This window comes from Saccopteryx leptura, chromosome 5, assembly GCF_036850995.1.
Source record: "Saccopteryx leptura isolate mSacLep1 chromosome 5, mSacLep1_pri_phased_curated, whole genome shotgun sequence".
NCBI lineage: Eukaryota > Metazoa > Chordata > Mammalia > Chiroptera > Emballonuridae > Saccopteryx > Saccopteryx leptura.
Genome location: NC_089507.1, coordinates 25,695,576 through 25,720,709, shown reverse-complemented (window position 1 = coordinate 25,720,709; position 25,134 = coordinate 25,695,576). Strand labels below are relative to the sequence as shown.

The 25,134-nt window shown below is 40.7% G+C and overlaps 1 protein-coding gene across 4 annotated transcripts in view; it reads left to right on the top strand.

Moving 5' to 3' along the window:
• Positions 1-25,134, top strand: part of ARAP2 (ArfGAP with RhoGAP domain, ankyrin repeat and PH domain 2) — a 178,835-nt gene that overhangs the window by 93,806 nt on the left and 59,895 nt on the right. For all 4 annotated transcript variants that reach the window (XM_066387040.1, XM_066387041.1, XM_066387042.1 and 1 more), the window contains exons 16-20: positions 6,236-6,380; positions 8,881-8,983; positions 10,170-10,368; positions 10,568-10,631; positions 23,846-24,009. In XM_066387040.1, coding sequence (XP_066243137.1) covers positions 6,236-6,380; positions 8,881-8,983; positions 10,170-10,368; positions 10,568-10,631; positions 23,846-24,009 — 675 coding nt within the window. The remainder of the gene's footprint in view (positions 1-6,235; positions 6,381-8,880; positions 8,984-10,169; positions 10,369-10,567; positions 10,632-23,845; positions 24,010-25,134) is intronic.

The following is a 25,134-nucleotide window of genomic DNA, read 5'->3' as shown; positions in this document are numbered from 1 at the left end:
AGCGCTGCCTGGTCAGACAGAGCCCGGGCCCTCTGCTCGCGCGTCCCCACTGCCAGTCCTTCTCTCTCGGGGTCCGTGCCCGCTCCATGGCAGCGCTGGGCACACCAAGGTGCTCCCTTCTTCACTGGCCTGTGCCTCTTTCCCTCCAGAGTGAAAGGTCAATGGACCCTCAGCATTTTCTGGCTTATTCAGGATTTTTAAATCATCGGTGCCTCAAACCATGTTTGACACGTGGTGGTCGCGTGATCACTCTCTGTTGAATAAATGATCATTTCCCAAATCACGTTACTACCAGTGAAGAAGGGCAGGTGACTTGTTAATATTTTGTGTTTCACCTGTGTATAAAAATACTATTTGCTGGCAAAAAACAACATTTTTTTTCTGTTCAGAAGGAGCCTAGTTAAGAACAAAAGAGAAAAAGTCAAAATACCAAGAAGCCTGCAGTTCTGGTGTTTTTGTTTTTCTCTTTCTCTTTGCCCTCAAGATCCTGTCGTGGCATTGCTCCTGTTGAGCACCAGCTTGATGGAAAAGATGAATTATTCGGAGAGATTTAGAGATTAAAGTGTGGTTGTCTCCTCTACCTCTGAATGGCGAGCCCCCGGACCGCGCCATTCCATCAGCGCTTGTCCGGACGCCAAGGAGCCGAATGATTAAACGCCGAGAAAAAGAGCACGCGGCCCTTCAGAGCTACAGAGGCCTCGGACTGTCAGCGCAGGTTTCTAGGACTTGAAGTTCTCCTAGCCTCTGGTTATGAAGACTGATCTGTGTTTTCCTTTTCCTTCTCAATTTAGAGCTCGTGCAAAGGCAGATTGATAGCTCTTGTTAACCCTCAGTGCAGGGCTGAAGGATAGCGTTCTCCGCTTGTTTTCTGGTCTTTTCCCTCAACCATGATTTTTCCCCTTAGCAGTTTACTTTGGGTTGTTGACACAGTGTTTGATTTTTAAAAAGAAAGTTATTGATAGGGTTACTAGAAACTCTGTATCATCTGTTTATTTTTAATTTCATAGATTAGCATTGAGGAATTTTGGAGATCTGTTGTTTTATGAATGCCTGGATTGTACAGTTTTAAGAAGTGTTTCCAAGGCTAAAACATTAGTTTTAAATGAAAATGATTCCTAGTGTGTATTGTTATTTTTTTTTTTATTTGAGAGAGAGATGGGAAGGGAGAAAGAGTGAGAGAGGAGAGAGAGAGAGAGAGAAAGCATCAATTCTAAGTTCCACCTAGTTGTTCCATTCAGTTGTGCACTTATTGATTGCTTTTCATCCATGCCCTGACCAGGAATCGAACCCACGACCTTGGCACGCGGGAATGACAGTCCATCTACTGATCCACCTGGTCAGGGCCCCTAGTTGTATTCTTATTGTCAGTGGATGCAGTATACTGTCAGTTTAGGAAATTCCTCATCAGGCAATGACTTCATGCTTTCTAAAAATAAGTTTCACCTTAACTATCTCAGACTTATTGTGCACATAGGTGTTAGAAGGTAAGACCTCTACTCTACCCTAATACATTTTAAAAATGGACATACATGCTTCCCCTGTACAACAGGCACGGAGAGGTAGTACCTGAAGGAGGTGAGACTGGAGCTTTGTGAGCTCACTGCCTGGCTCCTGCTTCCCACTCGGATGCGAAGTACTTGTGTGATCTTGGGAGAGTCGACGGACTGTTTTGTGCCTGTCTGCAGGATACAAGGGAGGGGAAGATAGTGACGGAACTGACCTAATGGCGTTGTTCTGAGGACGCAGTGAGTCAAGGTACCTGAAGAGTGTAGAACAACGCCCGGCACGTCAATGTGAGGATAAGGGGATGAGGAGGACAAGGAGAGGCCGTGAAGGGGCTGCTTCTGGTTTCCAGTAAACCCTTGAGTGTAGGTAGATCCTACCGGCTGTAGGGGGCAACTGAGATATCCAACGCTCACATCCATATCACTTTATAGTCGAATTTCAGTAGGTCGTCTCTGGAGTCCTTCATCTGTACTTGAGTAATTTCTAGTACTGGTTGTCATCCTTGACCTAAACATTAAGATTGAATGGAAGGAATGGACAAACCCTCCCATCAGTCCGACCGCCGTCACATGACCTTGTATCTGTTGAGCAGCTTGCGTTCTGAGGGGTATCCATTGTGAGTGGCCCCAGTTTGGTTTCCGGTGGATGTCTTCTGGTAACTGAATAATAATAGTAAGACTTCTTCCATAGCCAACAAGGTGTCACGGATGGAGTTGACATTTCTCAAGGTCGGAATCTGCAGAGCATATCTGAAATTGGCCTACGCAGACCAATGCAGTCCAACATAATTTTGTTAAAGCTTTTCACTGCTTCCCAAATGAATAGGAAAGTCAAGATTTGCTATCACAGCTTTGTTATTATAAATCCTCAAAGGTAATATCCATGCCTCTCCTGTCTGACCTCTGGCCCATTTTCACTTATAAAAATGAAGCTAATCAAGGGTTATAGGGATGATAATGCTATAGGTCTAAAGCTCCTAAGCCCATATTTCTAACTTAAAATGAGTTTGTACTCACCTTTTTAAAGAGCTCTGTCATTTGTTTCTCGTTAGCATTTGCATAATTAGGTTCTGCACTTACGTTTATTTTATGTGTCATGTATTTGGCACTTTTTGTTTAAGACCTCCCAAGGACTCGCACTTGTCTACTGAGAAAGGTACAGACTCCTGAACACCTGTCCTGTGGGACTGCTGGGCCCGGCCTGGGCCGGAAGCCTGCGGCCCTGTTTCCCATGTCCCAGCTCCATGTGTAATCCGACTTTCTGGCCAAATAGGTTTCCAGTAGTTTCCTCTTTCCATGACCTTTCTCACAATGTTTTATCCCCAGAATTATGGAATGATTGCCGTTCAGAATGCCTTCTTCGCTACTTTAGAAACTTGCCTTTTCAATCATAAATGACTATTTCAGAAGCTGTGTTTTCCTGTAAATTTTTTTTATCACTTCAGACCTAGGCTAGCTTCCCTCCATGAAGGATTCACACCCCGAAAGGTACCACCTGGTGGTTGTTATTCCAAAAACAACTCCCCTTTGATTGGATTACAGCTGCCTGTGGACTGAGGATGGGCTGGAATTTCTACCCTGTGCCAGTGATCAGTGCTCTGAGCACATGTACATTTCTTTGCTTTATTCTTTTGTGTGTGTGTGTGACAGAGAGAGAGACAGACAGGGACAGACAGACAGGAAGGAGAGAGATGAGAAGCATCAATTCTTTGTTGCGGCACCTTAGTTGTTCACTGATTGCTTTCTCATATGTGCCTTGACCATGGGGCTATACCAGAGTGAGTGATCCCTTGTTCAAGCCAGCAACCTTGGCCTCAAGCCAGAGACCTCAGCTTCAAGCCAGTGACCTTTGGGCTCAAGCCAGTGACCATGGGGTCATGTCTATGATCCCATGCTCAAGCCAGCGACCCTGAGCTCAAGCTGGGTCTCAAGGCAGATGAGTCCGCGCTCAAGCCTGCAACCTCAGGGTTTCAAACCTGGGTCCTCTGTGTCCCAGTCTGAGGCTCTATCCACTGTGCCACTGCCTGGTCAGGCTCTTTGCTTTATTCTTTTTTTTTTTTTTTTTTGTATTTTTCTGAAGTTGGAAACAGGGAGGCAGTCAGATAGACTCCCGCATGCGCCCGACCGGGATCCACCCGGCATGCCCACCAGAGGGTGATGCTTTGCCCATCTGGGGCGTCACTCTGTTGCAACCAGAGCCATTCTAGCACCTGAGGCAGAGGCCATAGAGCCATCCTCAGTGCCTGGGCCAACTTTGCTCCAATGGAGCCTTGGCTGCGGGAGGGGAAGAGAGAGACAGAGAGGAAGGAGAGGGGGAGGGGTGGAGAAGCAGATGGGTGCTTCTCCTATGTGCCCTGGCCGGGAATCAAACCCGGAACTCCTGCACGCCAGGCCGACGCTCTACCGCTGAGCCAACCAGTCAGGGCTCTGCTTTATTCTTTACAGAGTTATTTTAGGCATCTGAGTACATTGTTTTAAAATTATTTTATAACTTAGTACTTAGACTTTTCCTTATATTTTAGAAATCTGAGATAAATATTTATTTAAAAACAATACTCTTTTGTGTCTTTTACGTGACGGTGCAGAGTATATACTGTGACTCAGAACATTAGGGTCCCAGAACAATACATCACCTTCCAGCAGGAATGGATGGGCTCTCGGTTAGATGTCCTTTCCAGTAGCCATAAAGAAATTCTTTGTGCTGTTTTCTTCTGCAAGTTCCGATGCAGCCTTCCGTGTGGTGGTCACGTTCTCAGAACGCAGTGGTCCTACAGTTCTCGGGGGCCTTGCCTTTCGAGTGTCCCTCCCCACGCTGGTGTTTGAGGCTGAATACATCGTCTTTTCTTCTCCTTCTCACAGCCACCCCACCCATGATAAAGGGAAATAAGTCTTTCTTGTCACTTTTCATTTGTAATTATTTTAACATAATTTCAGACTTACAGAGAAGTTGCAAGTATTGTACAAAGAATCCCCATGTATCTTTCACCAGTCATCTCAAATATTAACGTTGTACATTTCTTTACATATGTATTATATATGTACATACATACACATATGCACATGTATATGTCTTTTCAGAATTACTTGAGTAAGTTGCAGATTTGATGCCCCTTTAGTTCTCAGTGCCTCAGGCTGTATTTCTTAAAAATAAGAGTGTTCTCTGAAGTAACCACATACAGTGATCAGAATTGGAAAATTACTTGATTTATAGACTTTCTTCATTATATCTGTACCTATAGACCTTGTTTAGTAGCCTTAATGTCTGGAGATTTGATGTGTATTTCAAATGAAACATTGATGGTTATTTATATAATTTAATTCTTCATAGTAACTTAACAATTTGAGAATGTGTATAGTCTCTAGAATCCAAAAGAGGATGGTGAGGTGATAATTTATAAATAATAATAATAATGTATTTCATCTAGGGAAAGTGAAAATTTCAAATAACTTTTCTTTCCTTGAATTACTTTATTGAAATATTTGAATTTAGTATTTTCCCTCATTTATAGAGTTATTAGGCAAACCGAACTTTGAATTACATCATTAAATTTTAATAGAAGATAACACTTTCTGAGTTTAATTTTCACATGTTAGTGCCTTTCAATAGGAAATATTTGGGATGGTGGTTTTTCGTTGTTGCTTAATTAACAAGGCTCATTATTTTACTTTATAAGTGCAAGTTAAAAAGGAACAATGAAGATTAATAACAATTTGGCAATACAGAGACATATTATATATATAAAATCATTGTGTCTAGTTGGCGTTCATCCCTTTTGTTTCAACTCCTTTGCATTTATATTTTCAGTGCCTGTGGTTTAGTCGGGAAGTAAGCTAAATGCAAAGAATACTTTTGGAATGTATAATAATGTATAACCCATTAGAAGACTGTAAGTGGTGACACACAGTGTGTATTTGCACATAATTTTCAGAATTCAGTGGGAGCAAAGCAAGCCATAACAGACAGGTGTCTGAAATGACACCTTCCCAGCCCCACTGTCTTTGGACTCCACTGGAGCAAATAAGCATCTTTTTTTCAGCTACCCCAAATTTTATTTAAAAAATAAAAAGACAAAGCATAAACAACCATTAGGTAATAGGTCTTGACTTCCATCATCAAGTCCTCTGTTGAATTGTAGCAATTAATAGCTTCTTACCCCACACCTGCGGAGACATTAGCCTCTCCAAGACTTTCTGGGATTTTACAGAACCGTTATGTACTTCTTGTTGACCTCGTTTTGCATGTCTGAAGGTACCAGCTATTGCCTGTCAGGCAAATCAGTCATTTTCTAAGCCCTGTAATTCTCTTCAGTGATCCTCGTCTTTCTGAGTCTCAGAACATGGGATCTGCATGTTCTGACCCCTTCTTCCTCTGTACACCTGAGATCAGCAATCGTCTTACTTTTCACCTTATACTTCTTTCCTGCCTAAGTCTGGACAGATCTCAGTCTTGTCTGTTTCAGAGTTGTTTTGCAGCTGTGCTTTATGGATCTACCTGATTCACTGGTCATCAGTTTCACTGTTATTTTTGTCTTATACATCCCTTGCTACTAGATTATACATTTTTTGAAAGCAGAGTGTGACAACTTTATGTCTCATGAAGCAATAGCGTGCTCTTTACATGAAACAGAAAATTAATTCATTTATTTAAATGCAGTCATTATTTAAACAATGTATTTTTTTATTATAATTTTGATAGGGTTCAGTTTATTATTATTATTTTTCCTTCTTAGAGACAAATAAAAAGTGGTGTGTTTTTGAAGGAGGCTTCTTGAGTTACTATGAAAATGATAAGTCTACCACACCCAATGGCACCATTAATATCAATGAAGTCATCTGCCTGGCTGTCCATAAGGAGGACTTCTACCTAAATACAGGGTAGGTCTATCATTGCACAGGCAGGATGAGGACACTTTCTGACATTTATCATACCAGGTAACAAGAGTTTCATTATTTCAGTGCCTCAGTTGTTTATTGTGGGAGGGTTTGATCGTTTCTTGAAGCCTGCTCACTTTGCAGTTCCTGAGGGAATTCACTACAAAGTACAATATTATATTCAGTGATATGAAAGGCTAACATATCTGCATCTAATCAGAAGTAAATTTATAGTATTCCATTCTTGAACATGTAGCCATCTAATTTTTAAGATTTATTATTTAAAATAGTGGAACAGGGTTAAATGTTATACATTCATTTAATGCACCACAGTTCAAATAGATAGCAAAGGAAAATACATTGTCTCATAGAATAGTTTAATAGAGTTTTTTGTTTGTTTGTTTGTTTTTCAGGGACAGAGAGATAGAGAAAGGGATAGATAGGGACAGACAGACAGGAACGGAGAGAGATGAGAAGCATCAATCATCAGTTTTTCGTTACAAGACCTTAGCTGTTCATTGATTGCTTTCTCATATGTGCCTTGACTGTGGGCCTTCAGCAGACCGAGTAACCCGTTGCTCGAGCCAGCGGCCTTGGGTCCAAGCTGGTGGGCTTTTTCCTCAAGCCAGATGAGCCCGCGCTCAAGCTGGCGACCGAGGGGTCTCGAACCTGGGTCCTCCCACATCCCAGTCCGACATTCTATCCACTGTGCCACTGCCTGGTCAGGCTAATAGAGTTTCTGTGACAACTTTTAGAAGCAGAGCATCAAAGATCTTTGGTGTGGAAGTTTCTGATCACATTTTGTGATGATATTAATGCAAAAGTAAAAATAAGGAGCATGGAGCATAGTATTTAATGAAAATTTTATATAAGGGAAGAGATTTGCAAAGCTTTGTTACTTACATACAATTTCATGAAACATTATTACGTAATGACCAATATATTCTAGTTGAGATGGCTGTTGTTTGCTCGTAAGTCAGAATTTATTTATTATGCAAACAAAATTGATTACTAGTTGATTTGTTTTTATTTTAATCTTAACAAAGCTTTTATTCTAAATATATTATCAGTGTACTCTATCTGACCGTGAAATGTTAAAATAAGTTTACTCAATATATTAAGCTGCTTAATTAGTAAATAAAATAAAATTTAAAATAATTAATGTTAGGTTGCCAGCATAAATTTATTTAAAAATGAAACATTCTTGACAGGATGATACCAATAGAAGTGGATGTACAGGAGGAAGCATGTACAGTGAAATGCAGTTAAAGAGTAATGTTTGGAGCTGGATTCTGGATTATCTTAGATAGCATATTGTAGAGTTTGAGCTCAGTAATGTAGGCACTGAGGAGTGTGCAGGTTTTTGGAAGTATGCTGGATATAATTGGAAGGAAGAGATTGGAAGAAGAGAAACTCTAATTACTGAGAGTCTAACTAGAGGAAGAGATGATTAAAAAAAAACAGTGGATTGAGAGAACACTGTGATTGATGTGATAAGATTAAATGTCTGACTAGCTACAATAGATGAAAAGCTGATGTTAAGGGGAAGAATAAATTAAACATGATGGTTTGTTGATAAGGTAGATGGTGATGCCTGCAAATTGGAACATGAAGGAGATGTAATGAGTTTGGGGTAAAAAAGAGGAAGAGGAAAGATAACTATATGATATAGGGTATTTTGAGGGCTTTTTTTTTTTTAAGTGAGAGGAGGGGAGATAGTGGGACAGACTCCTGCATGTGCCCCAACTGGGATCCACCCGCAACTCCCATCTGGGGCCGATGCTGAGACAAATCAAGCAAGCCACTGGTTGTGGGAGGGGACGAGAGAGAGAGGGAGGAGAAGCAGATGGTTGCTTCTCTTGTGTGCCCTGACCGGGAAATGAAGTCGGGACGTCCATATGCCAGGCCAATACTATCCTCTCAGCCACCCAGCCAGGGCCATTTTGAGGGCTTTTTTAAGGTAATAGGAGAGTACATACTTAGCATGTTCCACAAAATAGCTGAAGCTGTGGATGAGAAACCAATTCAGAATTCAGGACCTGGAATAGTGCTCTAATTTTTTATATAGTAAGGAGATGAAATTTTGGAATAAGATGCAATGATGGAGGGAAACTTTGTGAAGTAAGACGAGAAGACGGCTAATTAGAGAACTGTTCAGATGGTGTTCGCTTAGAACAATTTGGTTCAAGTAAATCCGGGAGTGGCCTGAGAGGGAGACAAGACCAGAGAAAGCCCTGTGCCACAGGAACCAACTGGGGAGGGTCCAGGACATCAGCAAAGCCATGCACTGTAGTGATGAAGCAATCAGAACACTCTTCCTTTTATGTGATCCATTTAACTCATTTGAATAAAATACACTTAGAACAGAAACATATGGTAGATTGATTTCACAATATTGTTCTGTTTTCAGACTGAATTATATTTAAAAAGTTGACCATCATGTGATTTATTTTCATAAGAGCCCATTATAAAAGTGCGATCTTTTTATTTGTGTGTGCCATAGGCCCATCTTTACCTTCGAGATCTATTTGCCCTCGGAACGTGCGTTTTTATTTGGAGCTGAAACATCTCAAGCCCAAAGAAAATGGACAGAGGCAATAGCTAAGGTATTTAAATATTGCATTATTACTCTAAATCCAGGGGAGTTTTTCACTTGGGGTCTGTGGTTGAACTTCAGAGGGCCACGAAAATATTATACAAGATCCTGGGGAGAATGTCCGTTCTTCATTAAGTTTTCAAAAGTTGTAGTCAATTTTTAATTTTTATTTTTTTTAATTTTATTCATTTTAGAGAGGAGAGGGAGAGGGAGAGAAAGAGAGAGAGAGAGAGAGAGAGAGACGGGGAGGAGCTGGAAGCATCAACTCCCATATGTGCCTAGAGCGTCAGCCTGGCCTGCGGGAGTCCCGGGTTCGATTCCTGGCCAGGGCACACAGGAGAAGCGCCCATCTGCTTCTCCACCCCTCCCCCTCTCCTTCCTCTCTGTCTCTCTCTTCCCCTCCTACAGCCGAGGCTCCATTGGAGCAAAGTTGGCCCGGGTGCTGGGGATAGCTCCATGGCCTCTGCCTCAGGTGCTAGAGTGGCTCTGGTTCCAACAGAGCAATGGCCCGGAGGGGCAGAGTATCGCCCCCTGGTGGGCATGCCGGGTGGATCCCGGTCGGGCGCATGCGGGAGTCTGTCTGACTGCCTCCCCATTTCCAACTTCAGAAAAATAACAACAACAAAAAAAAGTTGTAGTCAAAAGAGGTGAAGTACTACCTTCTTAGAGCCTTAAGTGGAGAAGAACTTCATATAGGACCTTGGGGAAATCATTCTTCAAATAAAGGTCACGTTCTGATGATTAAGTGTTTTTTTTCAATATTGTAAAGTCATTTCTGTGTATGTCTTTTTATGGGTAGGTATCTTATTCACAGTATACACAAAGGGGAGATGGAGAGATTCTATAAAAGATACAAATGAAGACAAACAGTGAAGGTTGACATTTTGGAAAGTACCACACACATTGACTAAGAGAATGTCTTTATATTTCAAGTCTACATATTTCAAGAAAAATGGCTTCAGATGCTGCCATTTGAAAATGCTTGATTAGCTGTTCAGTTTTAAGTTCATATTGCATATGGTATCAGTTTTAAGACTGATAGCAAGTTTAAAATATTATTTTGAAATTTAGGTTACTTCTAAATCTTTAAAATAGAAAAACAAAGATAATTTTTCCTCTTTCCCTCATATCTCTAGATAGGGAAGGGGTATCTTATTTTCACTGTCTTCATTACTTTTCTGTATTTGTTATAACAGCATTTTGTTCCCTTTGTGGCTGAAAACTTAACAAAAGCTGACTATAATTTGATTGGTCAACTCGACTACAAAGACTGCCATGCCCTCGATCAGTGGAGAAAAGGCTGGTTTGCTATGGACAAGTCTAGTTTGCATTTTTGCCTTCAAATGCAGGAAGTTCAGGAAGGGAGAATGAACTTAAGAAGACTGCAAGAACTAAGTAAGATTTTTTTCCCTCATTTATGTAGTTTGGACACAATTATTTGTTGCATATGGTAATAGTAGCTTTTACATAAAATTAATGAAAGCTCACTCCCAAACATATGACCAAGGAATATTAGTAATTATATTTTTATGGGTATTTAGTAGGTATTTTGTAAATGTTCTTAAGAAATGTATTGATGTTTTTCTCCTTCTAGCAATCAGCACAATGGTTCAAAATGGGGAAAAAGTGGATATCTTGCTCTTGGTAGAAAAAGGGAGGTAAGTGCATTTTTTTCTTTGACTCTTTGTATTAATAATTCTAGGGAGTGGGATGTTTTGGTTATCTTCTTGGAGGAGAACAGATTATTTTATAGCCACTAGAAATTTTGTGAGGTGTATGTGAAAGGGGTGTGTGTATGTGTGTATGTTTATATACTCATGACAAACTCAGTATGATAATTTTTGTAATTTTCTGTAGATGTGGATCCCTCTGGCCATCCCATTTAAGTATTTGGAAGCACTTTGGTAGTTGTAAATATATTTTCAGTGAAGGTATATGAGGAATGAATAATATCCTGATGAATTACTTCTGCATGTGAGTCATGCATAGCCAGTTTATCCACTTTTTCAGTAACTATGAAGCATCTGTGTCTCAGGAACTGTTACAGCTACTGATGATGCAGGGACTTACAGGTGATGGTATGCACAGATTTGAATTTTATTCTAAGAATGATGGGAAACTGCTTGATTTGAGAGCTGGGAAGTGGAATGATCTGACGTGTTTTTAAAGAAGTACTCTGACCCCAGAGGAAGAGGCTTTTGGAGGACAAGAGTGAAAGTGAGTGTCCAGTTGGGATGCAGCCCCTGAGGCCAGGCAAGAGGTGACGTGCCTGGTACCACGGTTCGAGAAGTGGTCGGACGTACTGTGAAGGCAGCAAGGAGAGGTTCTGTGGGTGGATTGGATGAGTGTAAGGGTCAGGGATGACCCCAAAGTGTTTGGCCTGAGCAGTTACATGATGATGTGCTGTTTTGTCAGATAACAAATACAGGGGAGTAGAAGTCAGTTACTAGTAAGTTTGTAACTAGTAGTAGATCAAGAATTCGATTTTGGAAATGATAACCTTGAGCTATCTATTTGGTAGCGAAGTGGGGCTGGTAAGTAGGCATTTGGAGATACGAGTCTGGAATTAAGTGGCAAGGTGAGTGGGGATGCCACTTGGAGAGTCACCAGTAGAACTGGCCAAGGAACTTGACAGATTCATTTAGAGAAAGAGCATAGATAGAAAAGAGACTTAAGCATTTAGCCCTAAGGTTTCCAGTATTTAGAAGTCGGGAAGATTAGAATGATCTAGAAAAAAAACTAAGAAGGAGCCACCAGGGTCATATCACCGCAGTTAGGAATCTATAGTCTCTTAGACAAGATCTTTTACTCACTAATTTCTTGTTCTTTGGACAAGAAACCTTGTGAATCACTGTCTCTTAACACGGGTTCAGAATGTTTAGCTCTCTAAGGATACAAGGTAATTTGCTATATATAGAACAATGTAAAAATACAGCCAAGTCAGCCTCCCCTCTGGGTGTTTCCCTTGCTGGTGTCGAGAATAATGACTCTCCGTCGTTCCCTGAACCTGTCTTTTCTCCAGCTTCTTGGGAGGACACCATCAACAGTTCAGACAGCAAGGGTATTGCTGATGAGGTATTTATGTCAGCGTTCATTTTTTAATTTACAGGCATAATTAGGATTTTATGTTTCCACTTACTATTTCTGGGATTATAATGGTTCATGATACTTGAGATTCCGATTTTTGGGACCAGGTGATGGTTTTACTGTACTGTCAGAGTACTGTTAATTATATGTTCAGAAATACTAATGAGGCAGTATTATGTATAGGTGGTACTGTATTCTTAAAGACAAGCACAAATGCAGTTTTTACAGTCATCTATTAATATTTATGAAATGTCTGCTGCCTGCCACCTCCACGGCTGGAAAAAGTGGTCAGCAATACAGCTATGGAATCTGAACTCACATAACCAAATAAGCAGCAGCTTGCTGGTTGAATTTATTGTGCTTATCATTTATATATACTGCTCACAAAATTTAGGGGATACTTCAAAATGAATATGAAGCAATAAATATCCCCTAATTTTTGTGAGCAGTATACATTTTTAGGGTACGATAGCTAAGGATTTTTGAACCATTTTCAGTCTAAGGAGGATTTGACTAATGCTACGCAGGTCTTAATTAAAATGTAGCAAACGTGGATTAGAATTTCTCAATATGATGAATTTTTATTTAGTGGCTATTGTTGCATGCAGTGAGTTCCCTTAGGGATGCAAGATGAGGGAGCGAGAAGACTGCTCTGTTACTTTGTAACGTACCGACTTTTCCCCTGGACTGTAGGAATGGGGAGCATATCTGAGTTCACATAATAGTTGAAAACTGATGGCATTCCAAAATAATGGTCAAAGCTACACAATCATGTTCTTGATAATAATTTCAAAGTCTTTATCTACCTGTGTCAGTAGCAAGTTATGTTGAAAGTCTGTTTCCAGAAGGAAGAGCAAGAAGTTCTGAGGGTAGGAGCAGGAGAGATACAGGTCCCAGATACGTGAGCATGGTGTTTCCCTTCTTCTCTTTGAAGAGCTGCCATACAGAATGCAGCATTGCAGTATAACTGTACCACACTGTGCATCTTGATTTTACTTGCTTTTTTTGTTTTCTGCAACTCAGTAATATTCTGATGATAACAGTAATACAGTGATGAGAGTGTATAGGATTTACCATGGGCAAGATACTGTTTTAAGTGTTTAAACAGCCTTCCAGTGCCTCTATGATATTGAAGAGAATACTCTAGTTTGAAGTCAAAGTACAGTCAATTGGTAACTTAACAATCTAATTTTTTTTCTTTTTTTCTTTTTATTTTTGACAGAGACAGAGAATGAGAGAGAGGGACAGATAGGGACAGACAGACAGGAAGGGAGAGAGATTATTGCTTTCTCATACGTGCCTTGACCTGGGGACTACAGCAGAGCAAGTGAACCCTTGCTCAAGCCAGTGACCTTGGGCTCAAACCAGCAACCTTGGGCTTCTAGCCAGTGACCTTTGGGCTCAAGCCAGCGACCATGGGGTCATGTCTATGATCCCATGCTCAAGCCAGCTACCCCAGGGTTTCGAACCTGGGTCCTCCACAGTTTGATGGTCTATCCACTGCGCCACTGCCTGGTCAGGCTAAATATTTTTCTTTCTAAAACAAGTGCTACGTGTTAATCTACCAATACTTTTGTACAGCTCATTCTCAAGAATTAAATCAACCAAGGGATCCAGAGCCTGAATAAACAATATGTTACTGGAATTTAAAATTTCATCATTTTATTAGAAAATAAAATTTTCCCTGGCTGGATAGTTCAGTCAGAGTGTGATTCTATATATAAAAGTTGCAGGTTTGATCCCCTGTTAGGGAACACTCAGGAACAGAACGATGTTTCTGTCTTTCTCTCTCTCCTTCCTCCTCTCTCTAAAATTAACAAATAATAGAAAAAAAAAAGCCTGCCTGTGCTGGCGCAGTGGATAGAGCGCTGACCTGGAACACTGACGTTGCTGGTTTGAAACCCTGGGCTTGCCCGGTCAAGGCACGTATGACAAGCAACCAATGAACTGCTACAGTGAAGCAACCACTTCTCATCCCTCCTCCCTCCTCCCTCATCTCTCTGTGAAATCAACAAATAAAATCTTAGAGGAAAAAATTTATAAAAATAATTTTTAAAAATTAAAAAATAAATATTTTAACAGAGAACCTATAAAGTTGTTTTACTAGAAAAAATATCCATACAACGCTTCCCTAAGTAAAGATGAATCAGAGGAAGAGAAGTCAGAAGTGTGAACAGAGGAGACTCAGCACCGGGGGAGGTGAGTAGAGTAGGTTATAAACCCTTTCAGAACAGCGAGTATGCGGGTGTAACCGCACCTGTGTGTGGTAGAAATAGGGTCTCACGTGTATTTGATTACACATATACGGACCTGTGTAACATGTCTATGCACATATAGAGATTACGTAAACAAATGGACTTGAAACAGGGAATGGTGGGAAAGAGCAGGGTTGGAAGACAAGCTGGGAGTCAACGAGTTTGATTTTAGACCTGTTGAACAGTAGGTGCTCGTCAACCCCTAAGGGGAAAGGCCGAGGTGGGGGTTATATTTGTGGGTCTGATGTTCACGTAAAGGTGGATGGAGTGGAGGTACTGGATTTTGGAGTTCTTATATAGTAGGCAGAAGATAAGCTCCCTCACCACAGCAGGTCTGAGAGTGAGGAGGGAGGGAGCCGCACGTTGGCGCCTTGGTGAGTGCGCGTCGTTTTGGAGGTGGGGGCAGTTGTCAGGAGGAGGAGCTGTCCTGGATATTAACTAGTTTATTAACTAGTTTACCTAGGGTGTGAATCGAGAAACCAAGAGAGTGTGTCACAAAATCTAGAAAGAGTTTCAAGAAGGAAGGAATAGTGAAGTGTCAGGTGCTGCCCAGTGAGGACTGGTACTCCGTTAATAAGTGGTGTGGACCCCATCTGGTGACGCTGGGAGAGCAGACGTGACAGAACAGAAGCTGGGGTAGGGTGAGGCAGGAACCCAGTCTGCTGACACAGGTGTGGAGGAGAGTTGGCCAAGGAGGCCTGGAGGTTAAAAGGATTCTCGAGGTGGAAGCGATGTGACCCAGAAAGGGAAAGTGTGTGCAGTTTGTTGTGAGATGGCTTGAGCTTGTGCAACCTTAAATTCCAATGGGAAAGAGACTCAAAAGAGCACAGACTGAAGATATAAGAGAGTGGACAACAGAAGAACAGTTACCACAGGAAGAGAAGAGGAACTGACAGATGGTTTTGAAGGTTGATTGATAACTTTCTAGATTCGGTGGTAGGATGTGCGAGGGACACCCATCTGATGGGGTCAGTTCTTTGTAAACTAGGGGGTAAGGATGACTCCTGAGCCATTGGCCTGGCTGACTTTACAAACGGTTGTATCATTTACTGAGATAGGGAATATAAACTTCTCTCTCAGTACTCAAACAAGGCCCGCTAATTCTAGATGGGATTGTTTAAGAGCTGTTCTAATACCATGTCCAAATAAGAGAATTTCATTGCTCTACCCTCTTTTCCATCTCTTTTGATCTATTAGCCCCTTGAGAAATAACAACTGTGAGCTAAAGTAAATTGTGTTAGACTTGTCAATGACAGATAAAATTGTGGCTTTAGGAAATAAAACAACTCCCAATTATTCATGTCGATGGCATATAGAGATACTGAATAATTGAAAGACTAAGAAACCAACCAGCTGTAAGTTTTAAACTTTTTATTTATTTTTTGCTAGTAACCGCTAGAACCAGAATTGGAAATTATAAATAAATGTAATGAATTAATTTCACATTTTTCCCTGTCCTTGTCTACCTTTGATTAAAGTGCTAAAACATATTTATGTTCCTTAAAGGCAAGGAGGAGAAAAAGCCCTCTGAACTAGAAAAGTTCATAAATTGATAATCATCCTCTGAATATAGGCACTGTGTAGACATATATTGTAATCTTTGTGGTAATTTTCTGTATGCATAGCATGAGTGCCTTTAGACAGAGAAATATTGCAATAATATTTTTTAGGCACAGAGCATTTTTGCTCTAAAAAGCTCTAAACAGAAGGTGTTCCAGATGGTGTCGCTTTAATGTGTATTCTTTGTATACTTTAAAAATTATTATTTTGGAAAAATAAAGCTTTCTTGATTACACTTAAGAGTTCCTGGCATGCTGTTTGGTGCTGTTACTTGCTGTTATTGGGACTGGGTCCTGGGCTTTTCTCTTATGCCTTAATCAGAATTTTTGTATGCAAAAAAAAAAAAAAAAACCCACCAAAAATAACCAAACCATGTTTTTGAATATCTATTGTTTATTAGTGAATGTTCTGGATCACAAGTTCAGAAGGCATTTTCCTGGTTATATGTTCATATTAACTGGAACATTTAATAGATTACAATATCCTGTTCTTAAAATTTGAAAACTGTTTGTACACTTTAGTCCACAGTTTCTGTATATCTCTTTCTGATAAATAACCTGCTGTGTTCATCATCTTCACATTAAATAGCTTCTTAACCATTTGTCAGACACCTATTATTGAGCTTTTACTGAAAGGTTGTTGGTTTTAATAAATATACAGTAAACATGAATGAAGAACTCAGCTGCGTTATTAGAAAAGTCTGGTACGGTGTGTGTGTGTGTGTGTGTGTGTGTGTGTGTGTGTGTGTGTGTGTGTGTGTGTGTGTGTGTGTTTTGTTTTCTTTGGTTTTGTTGGTTTTAAGATTCCTTGGTTGACTTACAGTAAAACATGATGCACTTAATGGTTCCCAAGCCTGATTGCATTCAGTTTTAATTGCAAATTCCAGGCATAAAGGGGCTACCACTGGAGAATAAACATTTTATCATTATGTCCCACAATTATGAAACAGATTACTTTTCTCAATTTAGGACATTAGCACCCTAAGTTTAAGGTTCTTATTTCATATCAACTTACTGCATGTAATATTTTCCTTCCTTGAATTGTGTTTTCTAGCAGCTATGTTAGTAATACTCCAGAGGGTGAATTATCTTAAAGTGTTTTCTAAATTGTGCATGTAATTGCAAATTAAATAGTAGCCGATTGCCCACAATATCAGCTTGACTGTTTTTGTAACTTTCTGATGGTTTAATTTGAATGTTGCCAAGGTAAACAAGAGATTTTCTCCCCTCACCACCTCCATAAGTTTTGCAAAAAGAAAACGAGTGTTCAGATTTATGTTGTGAAGTGTTTTGTAGTTGTTGTTAAAGAGAATTGTGGTAAAGGGAATACAGGACTAACAAAAGGTGGTTTTAAAGTATATATTTTTGCTTGAAATTTATTTCAATCAGTTCAAAGCCCCTTCTGTATATAAAATGTAAGCTTACAAATAAATGAGATTTGTGGAGAAAATACAAAAGAATGTAAAGATCCCATCTTGATAAAAAAAAGATTAGGCTTTTTTTTTTTTTTTTTTTCAAAACAAGTGTTTTTAATTGGATCTGGAATTCCTAGGTAGAATTTCAGTAGGAAAGAAGGAGACAACCAAGAGACGAACGTATTCCAGGAGGCGGAAACAGTGGGTTCAGAGAAAGAGGATGGGCTGTGGAACTACTGTAGTCCAGATGGCTTACCCTTGCTGTCTTGAGGAGGATGCAGGAACCAGCGGGCCTAGACGCCACTGACGCCACATTACATAGTATTAGCAATTAAGTTTCATTAACAGCTTGCCTTGTTCTGGAAGGGACTGCAGGTCCGTTACAAGGGTATAGAAGACTTCTTTTTAAAGGATATTTTAAAACGATTTTAAAAATTACTTTTTAAAATGATTTGGATTCCTCCAACAGCCAGCCTAACACTATTGAAGGTTGTGTGTGTGGGTGTGGGTGTGTGTGTGTGTGAGAGAGAGAGAGACAGACAGACAGACACAGAGAGACAGAGAGAGGGATAGATAGGGACTGACAGACAGGAAGGGAAAGAGATGAGAAGCATCAGTTCTTCATTGTGGCTCCTTAGTCTCCTTAGTTGTTCATTGATTGCTTTCTCATATGTGCCTTGACCAGGGGGCTACAGCAGAGCAAGTGATCCCTTGCTTAAGTAGCGACCTTAGGCTCAAGCCAGTGATCTTGGGCTTCAAGACAGTGACCATGGGGTCATGTCTATGATCCCATGCTCAAGTCAGCAACCCCACGCTCGAGCTGGCGACCTTGTGGTTTCAAACCTGGGTCCTCCCTCCGCATCCCAGTCCGACACTGTATCCACTGTGCCACCGCCTGGTCAGGCAACACCATTAAAGGTTTTGAGCAGACTCAGAACAGGGTTGAGTCTCCATTCCTATATTATTATATAGTTTATAATACTGTGTATAGTACAGTATTATATACTATATAATGCTATATAGCATAGAATTATATATATATACTATGTATATATACTATATAGCATATATATACTATATATATTGTATATATACTACATAGCATAGCATTATATAGTATAGCCTATGAGTGTATAGCAGTGAGATTGAAAAACTAGAGCCCTTGCCTTTCTCAGGGAATCAGGTGCCTTGACATATTTTATTGTACTGTGGGATTCAGGAAGAACAAGCTACTTAGGATAACATTTTCAACTGTATTAATCTTGCGACACAGTGTCTGCATCTGCAGATTTTCTTAATAATTGTTTGCCCATTTCTGGCCAGAAGTCCATCTCTGTGCAGCAGTTTCTTATCTGAAGTTAGGAAAAAATACTGTATCTCTGTAAATGAAAATGAAGGTAATTTATAGCTGCAGTGACTAAATTACATTTGCCAGACTCCTATTTCTGAGAGCTATGAAGAAATAACTCTCCTTGTACCTGCCCTCTCAGTTCAGACAACCAGGAAACTGGACGGAATAGATGAACCCATCTGCTTTCAGACGTGGGGACCATGGGTATTCCAGGGGGTGATCACGGAGAGAAGGGGAGCAAAGGAAGTGAGACTTAAGACCACCTTGGCTTCCTCTCTGCAGGCGCTTTTCAGTCCCCAGCCCGGTCAGTGGGGAGACCCAGCAGAATGTGGCGGTGTTGCTACCCTGACGAGGAAGGGTTAGAAGTTCGGGGAGTCTGTGCTTGCTAAAATGTGCAGGATGGAGTGTCAGAGCAGAGGTAGATGTGTCGAGAAAGAGCTTCAGAAATCGTCCTCGGTTCTCACTTCCGTCCCAGCTCCTCAGCAGGCGAGGCTCCGCGACACAGGCAGGAACAGTTCCCACAGTGGGGCTACACGTGGAGCAGTTCCCTTCCGTCCCAGCTCCTCAGCGGCGAGGCTCTGCGACACCGGGCAGGAACAGCTCCCACAGTGGGGCTACACGTTGAACAGTTAGTTCCCAGAGCATAGTGTTTGGGTGTGTTCAAATTCCACCCAGCTGTGTGAGACCTCATTAAACACATAGGGCATTGGTAAAGACCCCAGAAAAGGAACTCCTTAGTATCGGGGCCAGGCCAGCCTCCAAGTAAAGGCTGATCTGTTTTTACCTAAGCTTCAAAAATAGACCTCCAAAAGATCAGCTTTGCCCCACAAGTAATTTAGTGGCCCTTATCAAACAGGCAGATTTTGCCAACACAAACATCAGTATTCTAAAGGAAAACCACACTGAGGCTGCTGGTTCAAAAACCTGTGCTTGCCCGGTCAAGGCAGATGCAAGAAGCAACTATTGTACTGCGAGTTGATGCTTCCCACTCCTCACCCCCCTCCCCTTCTCTCTCTCTCAAATCAATAAAGGAAGATAACACAGTTCTGGCACTCAGTTAACACTCACAATGTCTAGCATATGATTAAGGTTACTAGTGATAAGAAAAAGCTGCAAATCAGTTGATAGGAACTTATCCAGAAATGAGAAAGATAATGGAATTAGCCAAGACTCTAAACAGTGATTTTTAAATATGATAAATATTTTCAAAGATGTAAAGAAAAACAAACATATCAAGAAAATATGAATAACTAAAAAATAAAAAAGTATCAAATGGAACTTTTAAAGCTAAAGAGTATGTTATCTGAAAAACTTTCACTGGATTGGCTTAACCTAAGAGTAGACTCTATATAAAATAACACTAATGAACCACAAAGCATGAGAATAGAAAAATGATCAACACTTAAGCGCGGGGAGAAAAGACTAAAACCAATCACCAGCGCCTCAGGGACCTGTGGGACAGTATCAAGCAGTCTCAGTATAATTGGAACCCAAGAGTGAGAGAAGAGAAAGATGGCTTATAAAAATATATGAAGAAGTGTGGCTAAACATTTTCTGAGTTTGATAAAAACTGTAAACCCACACATACAAAATCAACATACTTCAAGCATGATGAAGACCAGTGTGAGGAAAAATGTCTCAGAGGAAAACACATGAAATATGGAGACAAAGGTGAGAATGCCTGGTTAAAAGCAGTTCAAACTAGAAGATAGTATAATGATATCTTTTAAAATGCTCCCCCCTTCCAAAAAAAGAAAAGAGAAAAAGGGGGGGGGGAACCTCAACAAAATATCTAAACCAGCAGCTGTTAACCTAAAATACTCTATTCAGCAAAAATATTTTTCAGAAATGAAAGAAAAATAAAGTATTTGTAGGCCAAATAAATGCTGACACGCTAGAAGATTCAGTGTTTTTATTTTTGTATACTTAGCATATTATTTGCTTTTTACTTTTAAAGTGTTCTTTAGTTATATAAGTGAATTTATTTTTATACAAATTTATTAGTTCTATTATGTGTGAAGCCATTTCTGGTTCTTGTCAGTAGACTAGGCTCAAATATGATAGACCACACTCTGTGGTTATTATATTGCAATTCTGAGAGAATTGTTTTTATTAGTTCTGGGACTTGGGTTCTGGGTCTTATTGAACTGTCTTGATTCATTATAGGATATTGGGATGTTTCTTTATATGGCTTTGAGGTACCCTTTAAAACTAATGCTTGGGAAATGGACAATTAGAATAATTCTCTCTACAATTAGAATTCAAAATAACTTTTCAGATTTTCCAGATGTAAATGAATGTTTCTTTGGAATTCTTATCCAGAAATGTAAAATGGTTCGTTGGTAACACTTGAAATCACTAACTCCACCAGCATTTGTGTTGAAAATATCTTTTGATGTTTTTTTCAATGTGCACCGAGTTTAGATAAGCATCAAGGAGGAAAGTTGTTGAATTGATGCAGTTAAATGTCAAACATCTGCTGCACCAGATGATGTATTTTAGGATTCGGTCCTTGACAAGTTGACTCAGGACTTAGCTTGTCATTCGTTTTACCCCTCACCAGTCCCACAAGGAGACAACTAAGTTTGTCATCATGGGATTTCTCCTGACCAGAAACGAAGTTTGAAGTTTGAAACATTCACAGTTAATGGCAGAATTATATTGGTATTGTGGGAGGGCCATTGCATTTTGGATTTCTTTCACTGCTTGGTGAAACATCCACTGTAGGGCTTTGTTTAAAAGCAAATAGTTTCAGATATATCTAATTTAGAGCTTAATTATCAGGTAAAACAAAACAAAAACAACTAAGGCGCAAAACAAGTTAAGATTCTCTTTACCTAAACTCCTGAGTTTAGCCATCTGTAACTTTAGTGAGGTCTAACAAGGTGTAGGGGCTTGAAATTTCTCGGGGAAATGACCAGAGTTACACAGTTTCATTTATTATAGATAAATATACCCAGCCATAGAATGTTCTTGAACTAAAGATGAGGTAAGAGAAACGACAAAGGCTGACACATGTCAGGAATCTCATTAGAGTGGCTGAATTCCGTCAGAATAAAATGAGAAAGCCTGGGGGTCAGGGCTGCTATAGTGATGTAGAAAAATAAAAACAGAAGCTAAAGATGCCAGGAAGCAAGTGATGGAGGTGCTGGACGTTAGTGAAGTAGGCCCTCACAGCGAGTTCAGATCCTGCGTAACTGTGGTGAGGTGCAATAACTTTGTCTTCTTGGAGGAGCATTTCAAGGAAAGAAACTGAAGGAAAAAAAAGGCTTTTTATTTTGTTCTTCCATTAAACTAGGGTCAGTGGATTATCAGGAAGGTAAGAGTTAACCCTCCCTCTGAGGAACACGGAAGACCCAGAGCGACCCAGGCTTACCCAGCACATTCCCCACTGAGTCCAGAGGAACGCCCGCATAGATTGAAGTGGAGTTTAAATAGTTTTACTACGTTGGTGCAAACACACTCAAATACATTAGTGATTACTTTAACTGGAGCTTCACATCAGTGTTTATATCTAGTGATCGGACTTTGAAACTATTACGTGTACCTCCTAAATGTCAGACGTTGCGCTAATGACTAATGATATGGAAATGCTTTCCTTGCTCGCCTGTGTGAGGTTTGGATTCTGATGTTCTCAAACGTAGAACAGATGTTAGAATGGAGGGCAGAGCGGCTACTCGGGATTGAGAAGGGACACCTGTTACACGTGAATGTAGGCGGGACATCAGGCTAGAGTGTCAAAGGTGGTCACCCTGGAGTACTTGGGGGGGGGGGGGCGAGTTGGAGTTGCCAGCCAAAGCGCATGAACTGTTTATTACAGAGCTAAGGAGATGGGCAGAATTGAACAGGAATTATGGGCCCGATCATGAAGGCCTTTTAATCTTGAAAACCCCAGAGGTATAGAAGAACAGTGATCAAGAAGTGATGTCATTAGATTTGCATGTTAGAAAGATCATTCCGGCAGCCCCAAAGAGTCGGGATGAGATGGGTGGAGAATTGGGGAATGGATTCTATGCAGGGGGGTTTTAGTTTCTTGAAGAAGCATTTTAAGGACTTGAAATAAGGCAAGGTTGGAAAAAAGAGGAGGCAAAGCAAATATGCCAGGGAACTGGAACCAGCATTTTGTGACTGAATTCATGTGGCATTGATGAAGGTGTGGGTGTGTTGTATGTGTTGTGTGTGTGTGTGTGTGTGTGTGTGTGTGTGCTGTGTGGTGTGTGTGTGTGTGTGTGTGTATGTTGTGTGGGGGAACTAATCTATTAATCCTAAATTTCTGATGGGATAAGTGGAGAATCATAGTATCTGTTTAGTATGAGGAGGCAGAAAGGTTTGAGAAGCCTGTGACACATTACGGTGAAGGTGCCCAAGGATTAATGTTTCTTAGCTATTAATATTACATTTATCCAGTGCTGGGAAAGGCACAGGTATTATCCTCATTTTGCCAGTGATGCACCGGAGGCCCCGAGAGGGCTGGGGACCCTCCCAGGTCACACGGGAAGTAGTGCGGAGCTAGAACATGAGTTCTGGATGTGGTCCGATTTCCCACTCTCCTCGCTGTTTTCAGACTTGCTTTTTGCTTAGGGAGACTCGGTTTATAAGAGTAAATTACAGCCTGGAGATGAAGCCTTGGGAGTCCCCAGTTTGTGTATGGGGGATGAGACCACAGGCCTGAACAACGTCTTGGTGGAGAGGCCTTGGAGTTCTTGTGAGTTCACTGAGGTTACAGCTTCATTTTCAGAAAGAGTAACTGAGCTCGGATAAGAAGCTGACTAGAAAGCTCAGAGGCAAGCCAGAAAGAATTGTTCCACGAAGCCAATTGAGTAGGCTTTTCTCTTTCTCTCTCTCTTTCTCAAGAAAGAAAATCATCAACAGGTGTAAATCTTGAAAAGTATAGACACATATTTCCAATAGCCGTCAGCAGTGATGCTTACCAGAACAATTTCAGTCCGTATGCGGAAGGAGTGTCACAGTGGCGGGGAAATGGAAGGAGGGGAGACCACAGATTCAGAAAACTTCCTCTCCTCCATGGGGAGAGATGACCGTACAGGACAAAGAGGAAATCTGAGTGGGAGCTAATGTCGATGGAGGGTTTTTCTTCTCATGGGTCAGACAAGATAACGTGTATGGATTTAAGGGTCATCTGTCCGGAAGTAAGAATTCTTTTTAAGCAAAATTATAATTTGAACTGCTTTTGAAACTTCACAGAACATTATACATCCGTGGGCACACCAAGCTGGATTTCTCAGTCTGGCATACTGCAATTGCGAAAGCAGCAGGTACAGATGGCAATGCTTTACAAGATCAGCAGCTCAGCAAAAACGACGTGCCCATTATCGTGAACAGCTGTATAGCATTTGTTACGCAGTATGGTGAGTATCAAGAGTTTTTATTCAACCCCAGAACTCCTAGTATCTTTCTTACAGGTTTTAAGTGGTACCTCCTTTGGACTGAATTAGAGCCTTTTGTAGTTGTTAAGTACATCAGTGAAAAATAAAAACAGTCGCTGTTCAGTAAAAGGCCATTCCTTCTCCCAGTAAAACTCATTTAAATTATGGAATGTACTTTTACCATTTTCTTCTTCCTTTACATGCATAAAATTTTTAAATCACATTTTGAAAGAGTCTGTGTCGTGAAGTGTATATTGAAAATGGATTGAAGAATATTTTTCAGATGGTGCAAGCCTACAGTCAGGTCTCGGGAAACTCAGTGTGCTGCTCAGCATGGCTTTAAAAGTGGCAAACCATAAGACAATATATGAAAGAATTTACTTTTTTAGCATGCAAATAAGAGTGTATGCATGTATTTCACTTACCATGTTATTGGTCACATGTTTATATTAAGACTCATGGTTATTGATTGTAATAGTGTTGACTTAATTGTAACAAAAACTCTTAATAGTGTGCAGATAAAATGAGCTAACGAGTTGATGCCTGCATGGTCCAGTTTCACTTTAATATGCAGCGGTAGTATTTTAGATAGTATTGAAAAGCAAACGTATGCCTTTATTCTTCCTGGTTATTTTCAAATTACTGTGAATTCTTCAGATTCCTTCTTTCTGTACATGTTTCCTTAATACTCTAGAAGCTAGAAATTCCTTGACTATATTTTTAATATTAAAATATTTCTTTCTTTTTTTTTTGTATTTTTCTGAAGTTGGAAACGGGGATAGACAGTCAGACAGACTCCCGCATGCGCCCGACTGGGATCCACCGGGCACGCCCACCAGGGGGCGATGCTCTGCCCCTCCGGGGCATCGCTCCGTTGCGACCAGAGCCACTCCAGCGTCTGGGGCAGAGGCCAAGGAGCCATCCCCAGCACCCGGGCTATCTTTGCTCCAATGGAGCCTCGCTGCGGGAGGGGAAGAGAGAGACAGAGAGGAAGGAGAGGGGGAGGGGTGGAGAAGCAGATGGGCGCTTCTCCTGTGTGCCCTGGCCAGGAATCAAACCCGGGACTCCCGCACGCCAGGCTGACGCTCTACCACTGAGCCAACCGGC